The sequence below is a fragment of the Tachypleus tridentatus genome, chromosome 9 (genome assembly GCF_004210375.1).
Source record: "Tachypleus tridentatus isolate NWPU-2018 chromosome 9, ASM421037v1, whole genome shotgun sequence".
NCBI classification, from domain to species: domain Eukaryota; kingdom Metazoa; phylum Arthropoda; class Merostomata; order Xiphosura; family Limulidae; genus Tachypleus; species Tachypleus tridentatus.
In genome coordinates, this window is record NC_134833.1 from 45733823 (window position 1) to 45746541 (window position 12719).

The window sequence follows — 12719 nt, forward strand, 5'->3', positions numbered from 1 at the left end:
TATTGTGTTCTTCTTTTGAACTTAATTCGGAACCATTAAGCCCTGCCACTCATTTAGCTTGCTATTTTACAAATTTTAACTTTCACACCTTTTTACTTTAAAGAGATTGTTAGATAATTATATGGTTGTAAACAATCAGAAAATTTTATAAGTCATCTGTGACAAAAGTGGAGGTTAGTTATTCATCATATATAATAGGGAAATGATGATTAGAATGCACTGATTTATTGGTTGCATTCTCTCTTTGTTAACCCTTAAACAGCAGGAATGTGGTAGGTAGCAGCATCAATCGATGATGGCTACAGTTTAAAGGTTAATGATATTCATAGGAGAATATGGGTTTGTTGATTTTATTGAAAAATGTATGTTACTTCTTTGTCATCTGTCAGGGCATTTTTTAACATTTTTAGGTTTAAAACATATAATGTCTGTTAGATTGCACTTTCCACATTAAAAGGAATGTTTATGTTGTATTACAATAATTATGCACTTTGCTACTTCCATAAACAGTTTATACTTTGCAGTCATGTTTAAATATATAGGGGTGGACAAAGAAGTGGTCCACCTTGAAAATGTTGTTAATTTGTTATACCTTTTATCAGGTAACAGAAAAATATGTAAAAACAGTGTTAAAATTAGAATTTGAGATCATATTTGAATGGATCTTGTTACGTGCATTTTAAAAACATATAGTTTTACATATTTTTCTGTGATCTAAAAAGGTATAACAAATTAACAACACTTTCAAATGTGACCATTTTTTTCCCATGCACTATATAAAGTCTTGTTTAGCCAATACATATTTCAATATATATCAAACACTCCCAATTAATTAAGAAACACTCCAATCATTTTATCACTGAAATTAGTTTTCTTTGTAACTGAAAAAGAAACAACAAAAAACTCACCCAACTAGTGACTTCTGACAAATTTCTAACTGTTCCAGTAAATGTGGTAAAAGTTGTCCCACCATTTCACCTCCTGTACAACATTCTATAACATTTGGGGTCTCATGAGCCTTGGTCATGACTTTCACCCAAGACTTGTCAATATTTTGGAATCGTTTAGCCTCCTTTTTTAAAAAGAAGACAGAAACACAGATTACTAATTTCAAATTTGAATTTAATGATATTTGCATAAAGTATGTACATTTAACAAAAGAGATTTTTATTTCACATTGTTTGGTCACAATTTTAACACCTGAAAAGAAATCTGCTAAAATTGTAACTGAGAGTTTATGAGAAGATTAGAAAAACTACATTACTTTTATATGTTCATATTTATATACGAAGGCTGTTAAAAAAATATGCGGACTGTTTGAATTGCGCGGCTCCAGTTGGTTCCAGGGGAATCCGCTTGGTGTTGCTAGGTTTGTACAGATCAGCTGATTACGACGCCATTTCCCGATTGCAGATATCTTCATTTGTGAATTAGCTATGCTATTTTAAGTGAAGTGCGATTTTTTTCGTTTTGCGGAGTTCAGAATGAATGACTTGAAGGAGCAACGACTTGCTGTGACATTTTGTGTTAAACTTGGAAAATCTGCGACTGAAACTTTTGCTATGCTTAACACGGCTTACGGTGATGTTGCTATGAAGTGTACGGCATGTTTCAAGTGGCATGAACGTTTTAAGGATGGTCGACAGTCCATTGAAGATGATGAGCATCCTGGACGTCCTTCCACGTCAACTGACGACCCACACATCGACAAAATCAACACCCTGGTGCGGGCAAATCGACGTCTGACTGTCAGGGAGCTTGCTGAAGAGTGTGGGATATCAGTTGGATCTTGTTACGAGATTTTGACCGAAAAATTGAAGATGCACCGCGTTGCTGCGAAATTCAGCCCTCAGAACTCGTGAGTTTTTAACCAAACACTCAATCACTGTTCTTCCTCACCCCCCCTACTCACCTGACCTTGCTCCTTGCGATTTTTTCTTGTTTCCCAAACTCAAAAGACCCTTGAAAGAAAGAAGATTTGAGACGATTCCCGAGATTAAGGCAAATGCGACGAAGGAGCTGGAGGACATTACAAAAGAAGCGTACCAGGAGTGTTTCAACAAGTTGAAACACCGTTGGGATAAGTGTGTGCGTTGGGGAGGAGAGTACTATGAAGGGGTCCCAGACCTGTAACTTCTAAATAAGGTACATTTTGTTTTATGACGTCAATCCGCGTACTTTTTGAACAGACCTCGTATATATCATTTACATTATAAGTCTACATTTGTGTACCAGTTATTTCATGGTATTAAAAACAATTTGAAAACTGTAACTACTACCTGTTGGTAATACTTACTGTTATTCCGTCTCTAATGCTTTTAAGTACATAACGAATCCATACACATTTTTGTGTTTTGTTTATTTACTATGAAAGGTGACAATAAAAATTTATATTATCAACTCTGTTTAATCTACTAAAGTGAATTATGCAAACGTTCATAACATATTTAATCCAGTAAGAATTACATGTATTTGCTGAAATAAATGAAATATTAATGTTCTAACAAAGTTAATATTACAGGAAAATATTAGTCCTGTAGTACTGTCATGTGGAACACAGGATGAACAAAATGCCTCCTTATTCTTTGCTATTCTCAGCAGATTTTGTCAAACCTTCAGTGGAGCTTAGACTTAGTAATTTTCCTTCTTTAGGGTATCTTTAGGTTACATCTTTCTAATTATTCTGTTTGGTTACTATACAGTGGCCTGTGTAGTAAGTTGGTTTGGTGGCTTTCCTACAATAAGGTCAAGATTATTTTTGTACCCCCTTTTTAGGTTGAATTTTGGATTGCTAGTATGGTTAGACTATTTTGTAGGTCTTTTTTGCAATGAAATCTTTCCAGAGTAAATTCCAGGACCATTAATCTTCAAAGAAATTTTTATTCAATTTCTTGTTTTATGGCTCACCTACTTTCAGATCCATACACCATGAAGCAACATGAAAGCCTAGCATATACTTTTATCCACCTTAAATAATAAAAAATTAATTTAGTCTGTTTCTGTATACTTACTTTTACTCCTATTCTTGCTTCATGCAATTAGAACATTTCTTTGATCATGTATTTTCTATTGTACCTAATTTATGTTATTTTTTTATGTCTGAAGATTACTTAAGAACAGAGATAAAATGTTGCATGGTCATATCTATATATGTGCATGTTTAAAATAAAGTGTGACTTAGTGGAGAGTAAACTTTGTAAGTATTGTTTGTAGGTTGATAATGATTAAGTCATATAACTAACAATGTTAATGAAGAAGTAAGATAAATTATCATGTTTAATTTCTGCTTTCAAGAACCACACTTGAGGCATTGTATGGATTATGAATTACTTTTATATCCTTACCACAAAACATGACACACAAGTATCAAACAATAAAAAAAAATTCAAAACTTTGAAACCTTTCCTGAAGATTTGCTATTATCATTATATAATAAAAATTACGGCTAATCATGTTTAAACAATTACCTTAGGAAGTTGCTTGGCAATATCACCTCCAACGAAGACTGCTTCCAAATACACCCAAAGATTCTGAATTACCAACCAATTTTCAACAATATCAGAAGCATTAGAGAGTTTCTGAATCCAAGACTGGATCTCAGCTCTAAAGGGTGCATTATACCTAAAAATGTATATACAGTATTAGAAATAATTAAGGAAATGCACAGTTGATAAACAATCAAGTAATTATAACTAAATAGTTAATACAATTGTTAGTACAATCCATTATTACAAAAGATACAAAATAAAAGTAAATGAGTTGTACAATGTACTAGCGTTTTCTGTTTGCATAAAATAGTGCAAAATACCTTTTTTTAAGTTCCTATAAATATTGTTAAGAATTACTTTCATTACTCCTTACAATCCATCCAAGTTGTTTGATTGCCTTATTAATATTCATATCACAATTTATGGACACTATTCCACTGTTGTTTTTTTTTACATATATCCAACATGTCACCTCATCACATATTATGCATTATTGTGAACACTATTTTGCTGGAAGATGAAATACTCAATATAATGAATAAGGGGCTCAACGTACCTTTCTCTAGTCAAGATATCATTACTTTTACATATATCTACAACACTACAAGGTGAGATACACCTCATACTTGTATTGGTCTCTCAGCTACTTCACAGTAAGTGTTGCACATTGACCATAATAGTGTTTTCTCTACCATCGAACAAAATACTGTTTATTATTGTCAAAGTTTAAATCTGGATTTATCCATAAAATTCTCCTCCAGTTTTGCTCATACCATTGTTTGTAGTCTAATACCAATTTTAGCCTTCTGGTTTGTTATCTCTCCTATTCAATGATTTTTGAGCAGCTATGCATTCATTGAACCCACCTTGTGCTAATGTGCATCTTACTCACACCAACGTTTAATGTTATATCAAGAGGAAAATTTCTACTGAATTCTCATGTATTGTATAATAAGCATACTCTAAATTGCTTACCGTCACTTTTTAAAAGTTTGAACTTTGCAAGTCAAACACTTCCATCATAATTGTACTACTTTCACATACATTCTTCACAGTTTCCATATATCTTCTACTAAGCATATAATTTTCCTTGATCTGTTGCATAGAGTAGCCTCCACTACTATACACTCATTATATAGCATTTCTGTTATGGGAGCCATACAAGTGCATTACCAAGCTACTGTTGGGAACAATATGGCTGTCTGTACTATTGTAAAAATTAAGTTGGTGTGGTAATGATAAATAAAACCCATGAAAATGCATGATACTATGAATTTCATAGAAATTATGTACTTGGCTAGTCAACGGCAATTTTTGTTTGCTTGAAATATTTTGTATTTCCTTCATTTCTCCTATGAATTTAATACATTTTTTTACAGAAGTAGCATTACAATTGATAATACATAATTCAACATCAGAGCTGTGCATTTGGTTACTATAGTAAGCTTAATAGAAAAAATAAATTTAAAAAGAGAGAGAACAGTGAACTTTTGATCTAAGTCACAGTAGGATTAATGATTTATATATTTAGTTGTGCATCAATCACATCATTTGAGTTAAAACTGTACAATTAAAATTTGAAATGGACTTTATCATATTCTTTATGCATTTCCCATGTATGGCTAAAAAATGGAGACACCTGACAAATTAAAAAAAACAATAAATTTATTTTAGCTGGAGATTACATGAAGAGCTACAAAAAAAAGACTTTGTATGTAGATTATAGCACCTTGTTTTGCTCTGCCTGTAACATCTCCTTGGATCATCTTAGAAAGGGAGTACTGACACTGTCATGCACAAAAACAGTGAAAAACTTGAAGATTAAATTAAACATTTACTGAACAAGCAAGTCACAGTTACAGGATTGTTTAAAATTAATGATAAAAAATCCCCAACTGTGGAGCTTTGCAAAAGAGTTACATCCTCGAGCAAGAGTGTCTTCCTAAAGCATATGCAGCACACAAAGAATATTTAAAAGTTGCATTGAACAAACTGATGATCAAGATGACTATTTTTTGAACACTCTTTTCATCCAAAATGAGCTTATCAACTAGTAATTCTGGAAAACCTTTTGTTTACTTGGTAGATACACTGCATCTTGACTATGTGAACCACCCATCAGTAGATCAGGCTGTGTTTAACACCCTTGTGAAATATGGCATTGTTTTAAAGTTGTGTTTTTCTTTTCAACAGGTAATTCCAGCATACAGAGTTACATTGAAAGTCTTCTTCCAAACTGCATCCATATCACTTGTAATGCACATATCACTGCACTAGTCAGATACCTATGGTTTGAACATTTTACGTGTGTTAACAAATTTGAGGCATAGGTGAAAAATATTTAAAATCTTGTTCCAGTAATCTCTGCATTTCAAAAATGAATGAAAGACATTTACAAAAAGGTTATACAACAATAATTTAAATTAATACTACATGCAAATTCTAAAAATAAACTGAAAGAATTGCTTAACACTGGAAACATACTGGATGGCATGTTTTTTATTGTACAAAATACAATGTGTTTCCTGTTTTGCTTTTAATTTCACTTTTAATTCCTCCTTGTCTCCTTCTTCTTAAATTTTGTTCCAGATGTCTTCTCACCAGAATAGACACCTTACCTTTTCCCTGGTGTCTCATCTGTGTTGTCCATTGGAGAAAACTTTTCCACTGAGACAAATACCAAGTGTGTGGTTCAAAAAAAGGAGATCTAAGGTCTGACAACAAAGGGGACAAAGCTGGATGTTGTCATGGTGACTGAAATAAGCTATTGCAGTTGAACTGTCAGAATGTATCACGACTAGAAAATTCAGAGCAAGATTGAGAAAATGATCCAAAGCATGATGAACAGTTAGAAACTCCAAGATGTTGATATGGCAAGACCTCTTGACAAAATGACCATTGACCTGAAGCTTCCATGACTCCCAACAATGGAGAGAAGCATCTATTAAGATGTGCAAATCCAGATAAAGGGGAAGAGGAAAACCCACCAAAGTGTGGGCCTTGTCCAACCTTCAATGCAGATTGTTGACAAGGAAGAAGGAAATTCTGCACAAGACTCCACTGGTTATGCAGAGTATTCTGGAGATCTCATATATGTCTAATTCAAGTAGATAAGGGTTTCCATAGAAGACCAGATCTGCAAAAGTTAAAACACCTTGCAAGCAGTAAAAGAAGGAATAGTATAGGCATGGAGAAGTAAATGCTCTATCAAATGAAGTCCAAGAAAGGGTGGGGCTTAACTGAGAGTTAAAAGAGACACCCAAGTTGATGAGATATTGGATAAGTATAAGGAATGACTTCTCCAACTTGATTAACCAACTCACACAACCTGCTTCCAAAGGACAGAAATGAATATGGTGGGTGTACTTCCATTCAGAATGAACTAACAGTAGCCAGTCATCCATGTAATGATGTAAGCTCGTTCCCCCCAAGTATGCATTTGTCGGGCAAAAACTTTGACCACTTGGCTAAAGACATATGGGGTTGAAACAAGCTTAAAGGGGAGGGTACCATAAAAATGATACACTACCCTATGAAAAACAAACTGAAGATAGTGCTTCAACCAATGAGATATAATAATATACAGTTAAGCACTCCAGGTGTCTACTTTAATCATCCATAGATCTAGAGAAAAAGCTTACCCGAGGGTGAGAAAATACTCCATGATAAAACAAGGCGGAACCAAACATTGATGAAGATGGGACAAATTGATCACAGGCTGCCAATTCCTGAATTTATTGGGTACTGGAAATAGACTGGAATAAATACCTCAAGAAATATGAGTTACAGATTCAATGGCTTTCTGGAAGTAGAGATTTTGTACCACTTCAAACAGTTATTGACTGAAGGCAGGATCCCGAGACAACAAGAAGGATATCATATCTTTTATGCATATTACCTGTAATTTCAAAGAAATGTTATTGCACGTTGTAGTATTAAGATCATACCTGTTGCTAAGTAGTGTTCCTAGAACCATCAAACTATCTTCAAGAAAGGATAAAATTTCAGTTGTATCTAAAGATTTCAAAAGTAGATCTCCACGGTTCTTGAAACTGGCAAATGAAAATTCTTTAGTGTTCCAGTCTAATATAACTTGTTTCAACTTTGATTCATTTTCTTTTTCTTTCACTGCTGAAATGCAAATTTCCTAATGGAAATAACAGGAAAAAGAGAACAGTTAAAGCTTAATATCTACTGGATCTCTTCTGATCTGAAATTCTAAATCCTTTTAGACCTTGTTTTTAAACCTAAGAACAAAAACATCATAAGTAACTATAATATTGCTTATTTGTGCTGGAAATTGATATATGGCTGATTTAGTTAAATTACAATTCTCCAGCACATTCTTAAGTAGTAGCATCAGTTAAATTGTTACCTTCATTAAATCAAAATCTCCATCAACACCACTAACAGGGATCTGGTACTTATATTTCTAAAAAGTAAGCAATGAAAACCACAATTTCATCCATTAGATAAAAACTGTAGAAGAAACATAAACATCTACTTTTCAAACTAAGAATTGAACAAAGCTAAACATAGCAGGTAAAATTCTATAATTACATGTAAAATTATCTTTACTTATTAACTAATAAACAAAACTGTTAATACTCTCTTAATATATATGTATGTATATTTAGATACGTAATAATCAAAAAATGAATCTGAACAGGATGACAAATTTTTTATATTCATAAACAAAACTTTAACCTCTTAGTGAAAATATACCTCAATATCATCTCTATACTTAAGAAGAGGAGCTTCCATGACGTTACGCAATGAAAATGTGTCAGACTCACGATCAAACTTGTAACCGGTGACAGTAGCAATTCTATCCCAGTGACGATCTTTCATTGTTTTGTTAGACATAAGTTCAAGAAGTGTGCATATCTCAGAAAAATCATCAATTTTTTGTTTTAAATCAATAAAAGCTTGCCAGTTTTTCATTCCTTCAGGAAGTTTTCTACATCTGAAACATTTTATATTTTATATAACTCCTTGTTGTATCAGATGATTACAACAACTTATATTCTGAAACTTACAAATCATTTTTTTATTCAAAGAATAAAGGCATTTTTAGTTTATTTTAATAGGCATACAGACATTTAACCTTAACAAGGGTGTATATAATAAGTTAATAATATATCCCTAAAACTACGAAAATCAAAACTCCTCTTAAAATGTATTTCTGCCAGCATCAATTAGATGTTAAAATACAATTAGATATACTCCTGACCTCAACAATCCCCAATTTTAATCTATGCTTGATGTAATAATTGCTAAAACTTTCAGATTTTTCTTGTAAAATAATATAAAAAAATTACTTATTTTAAAAGATTATACTATGGTGTAGAAATTAAACTGCATGAAAAAATTAGCTGATTTAACTCTTTACATATATAGGTCTGATAAAAATGTTTATTTGATGCTTGTTTTATCTACTTGTTTTGAAAGTCTTGAAGTTCTTTATTAATTTTCTCTACATCTGCTTCCATCCATAAATTATCCAAATAACTATTGATCCTGTCCATGACTTCGTTATACAATCCATAAAGTTTCTGCAGCAAATTCAGTTCTTTCTTGATACGATTTAATGATGGATAGGCTGTAACTGGTACAGCAAACAATTTTTGACCTTCACTGTATATTTCAAACTTCCTCCACAGATCATCAAATTGTGTCTGCAAAGAAAAAAATACTTATTACAACAAATAAATTATTTATATGAAATTAAAACTTCTATGCTACACATGCTTGAACAAAAAAAATAAAGGAACATGAGTCTCACCAAGTGTAAGAAATTACCTATAAAAATTTAGATGAAATTTTGCATAACTACAATGATGAATATGATAGATCAGCTGGGACACATTACACCTTTACCACATCATAATTCACAAAATGATAGCTATTAAAATGTATTGACTATATTTTAATTTGAATACATTTTCAGTTTTATTTATTTTTCAACATATCAGTAAATCCAGTATATTGTTAAAAAGAATAATATAAAAAAAGTGTTTAAAAATAATTAAAAACATACAGAATTACACGCATAAAAACACACATCTAGTTTGACTAGCTGTTGTTGTTTTGTAATACACAATATCTATTTAAAATGGCCAGATGATTAGGGTTCTCAACTCATAATCTGAGGGTCTTGGGTTCAACTCCTTGTCACATTAAACATGCTTGCCCTTTTAGCCATGTGGTGATTATAATATGATGGTTAATCCCACTATTCATTAGTAAAAGAGTAGCCCAGGAGTTGGTAGTGAGTGGTAATGACTAGCTGCCTTCCCTCTAGTCTTACACTGCTAAATTAAGAATGGCTAGTGCAGACAGCCCTCATGTAGCTTTGCACAATATACAAAACACAAACAAAATAAAACAATCAAGTGAATACTTTTTATGTGACAATGGAAGGAGAAAGAATGAGTCCTGATGATTAGGGTGAAAGCCTAGATGCTTAAAACATTCAGCATTTGCAAAGCCTCCCAGTGTCTATCCAACTCTCAATAAAACTATAAATATTAGCCACATAATAGTTGACAAATTGATGTTCCATCATAAAAGATCCATGGAAAGTAGACCTTTAATACAGCATGCCATAATTAGTGTTTGATCTATGACAGTTTATTGTCATGCTTGTTTAAGAACAGGATGCCAATGGAAATGTTCGAGAAAGTTTTTATAAGCATAACACTACACCTGAATGTATTCTAAAAGACACTGCAAAAATCTGATTCAGTAACAGTCACGTAATATAGTATTTTTTAATAAACAACTAAGAATCAAGAGTCTTATGTCAAGTTTTAACCAAAACCATTTACAGTAGTTTTTCTTTACCATACTATAATTTGATGTACTATAAGAAACACTTTGCAAATATAATCAGATTAATTCTATTTTCTATTCCAAACTTTTTTACATCCATATCATAACTTAAAGAAGTTTCTAAATGTGTAGGGAAAAAGTGTTAACAGTTTTTATACATTTCCATTATATTATGGTTGTCTGATACTCATATCTACACTCGTTTAACCACTAAACTGATTGGTTTGGCAAGGCTGGATTCTTTAACAGTTGGTGTCTGCAATTGTTTGTAATAAATTTTAATTACAGTTTTCCTTGCTTACCAAGCTTAATTGGTTCCCAATTAAACCTTCATTAAGTGAAAATTTTGTTAAAGAATACAGGATTTCCATTATAATTGTGTCTTCTTTTCAGACCCCAAAACTCCTATCTGTGTAACTAAAAATCAAGAAAAATATAGATATTATAAACTAATGTGATAAATAAAATATACAGATACTGTTATGGCAAAAGTATAAATATAAACATAAATAAATAAAAACTACTTTTAATTTTTGCATAATAAATATTACATTTACTTTAAAGTGTGTAGAATTTTGCTTGTAGATTTAGAAAGGTATTGATGGATGAAAATAAAATATTTCTTGGAAAAAGAAACACCTTCCATTATGGTATCTGGAAGCTCTGATGTCACAGAAGCACTAGTAACAGATGAAATTTTTTGTATCTTGGGTGATCAAGACTCTTCTCGTTGCATTTTGGTAAAAAAAAAATTGTCTAAAGTTTACTGAGTGTTTCTCTTTCGTCTACTTACACGTTTTTCTTCTTGGCTCCAGGTGATCAAATCTCTTACTATAATCTAGAGGTAGATTGCAAAGAAAAAGGGGAAAGAAAATATCAGCTTTGTAAAAGTGATGAAAACTGCAGAAATCACCACTCCATAATACCTCCTTCCATGAGGAAATCAAGGCCATCAGTCGAAACAAAGGACCAGCCATAAGACCACTGATGAAGTTGGATCCTTTCATGGACTATGATGGGATCCTTAGAGTTGGCAGAAGGTTGCAATGAAGCTTGGAAAACTACGATATGAAATATCCCATTATAATTCCCAGAAAATATCATTTGGTCAATTTGATCATCAAGCATTTTCATGAGAAAGTAGCTCACCAAGAATGCAGTTTTATCCTACATGAAATCCAGTCACAGGGATACTGGATCATTGAAGAAACCAGTGCAGTTTCCTCTCACTTGTACAAAAGCGTTACATGCAGGAAACTGAGAGGCAAGCTACATACCCAAAAAAGGGCTGATCTTCCAAAGAAGCAAACAGAATCTTCACCACCTTTCACTCACATTGATATGGATTGTTTTGGACCATTTGTAAAGAAAATTGGTGGAAAGAAATGTAAGAAATATGGTCTGCTCATAACATGTCTAACATCCAGAGCAGTCCATATAGAGCTACTTGATGACATGTAAACAGATGCCTTCCTTAATGCTCTGCACTGCTTTCTATCCATTTGAGGTCCTGTTTGAACTATTAGGTGTGATCAAGAATCTAATTTCATTCAAGTGTCACGAGAATTGCAAAAGGCAGGATCAGAAATGGAGATGTCAAAGATTAAGGATTTCCTTGTAGCATCCCAGGTAGAGTTCTTCATGAATCCACCCTCTTCAGGCCACATGGGAGGGGTATGGAAGAGACAAAGCCGCACCGTGAGAAGTATTCTGACGACACTGCTGAGACAACACGGCTCCAGACTTGACCCTGCCACTCTCATAATGTTCTTTTATGGGGTAATGGCCATTGTCAACAGTCAGCCTCTGACTCTAAAAAAGCTCAATTAACTTAGTGCAACAGGACGTTGATACCTAATCATCTTCTCACAATGAAGTCAAAAATCAATGCCCCCATTGGGAAATTTTATTCAAGAGGATTTGTATGTCTCCAAGCGATGGAGGAAAGTACAGTTCCTGGTTAATGAGTTTTGGACAAGATGGAAGAAAGACTATCTACAAAACCTCCAGAAGAGACAAATATGGACTCATAAATGTAGGAACTTGGCAGATGGTGATATTGTCCTGTTGAAAGACGATGATATGGTAAGAAGACATTACAGACTTGGCAAAGTTCTAAAAGCTGTACCTGGCCAAGACAATTTGGTGAGAAAAATGAAGCTCCTCATTGGGGATCTGAGTCTGTCTAGGGAAAGAAAGTGACTATCTCAGCCAACTATCTTGGAACACCCTATTCACAAACAAGCTGTGCTATTGGAGAGAGAAAAGTGTTGAATTACTGAATGATTGAATATTGTATTTTGATAACGAATGATGTACTGATTATGTATTAGGCATGTTGGTCAGCTTTTGTGATTATCATAGCTCTCAGTATTATGTCAAAGTGTTAGGTCTCAG

General features: G+C 33.0%; 1 protein-coding gene across 1 annotated transcript in view; it reads right to left on the bottom strand.

The window, feature by feature from the left end:
• LOC143225183 (dynein axonemal heavy chain 8-like) overlaps nucleotides 1–12719 on the bottom strand; it is a 224214-nt gene that overhangs the window by 197641 nt on the left and 13854 nt on the right. The window contains exons 5-9 of the mRNA XM_076454151.1: nucleotides 8928–9166; nucleotides 8214–8454; nucleotides 7436–7635; nucleotides 3468–3621; nucleotides 909–1072 (exon numbers count right to left, since the gene is read on the bottom strand). Of these exons, the coding sequence (XP_076310266.1) occupies nucleotides 909–1072; nucleotides 3468–3621; nucleotides 7436–7635; nucleotides 8214–8454; nucleotides 8928–9166 (998 nt within the window). The remainder of the gene's footprint in view (nucleotides 1–908; nucleotides 1073–3467; nucleotides 3622–7435; nucleotides 7636–8213; nucleotides 8455–8927; nucleotides 9167–12719) is intronic.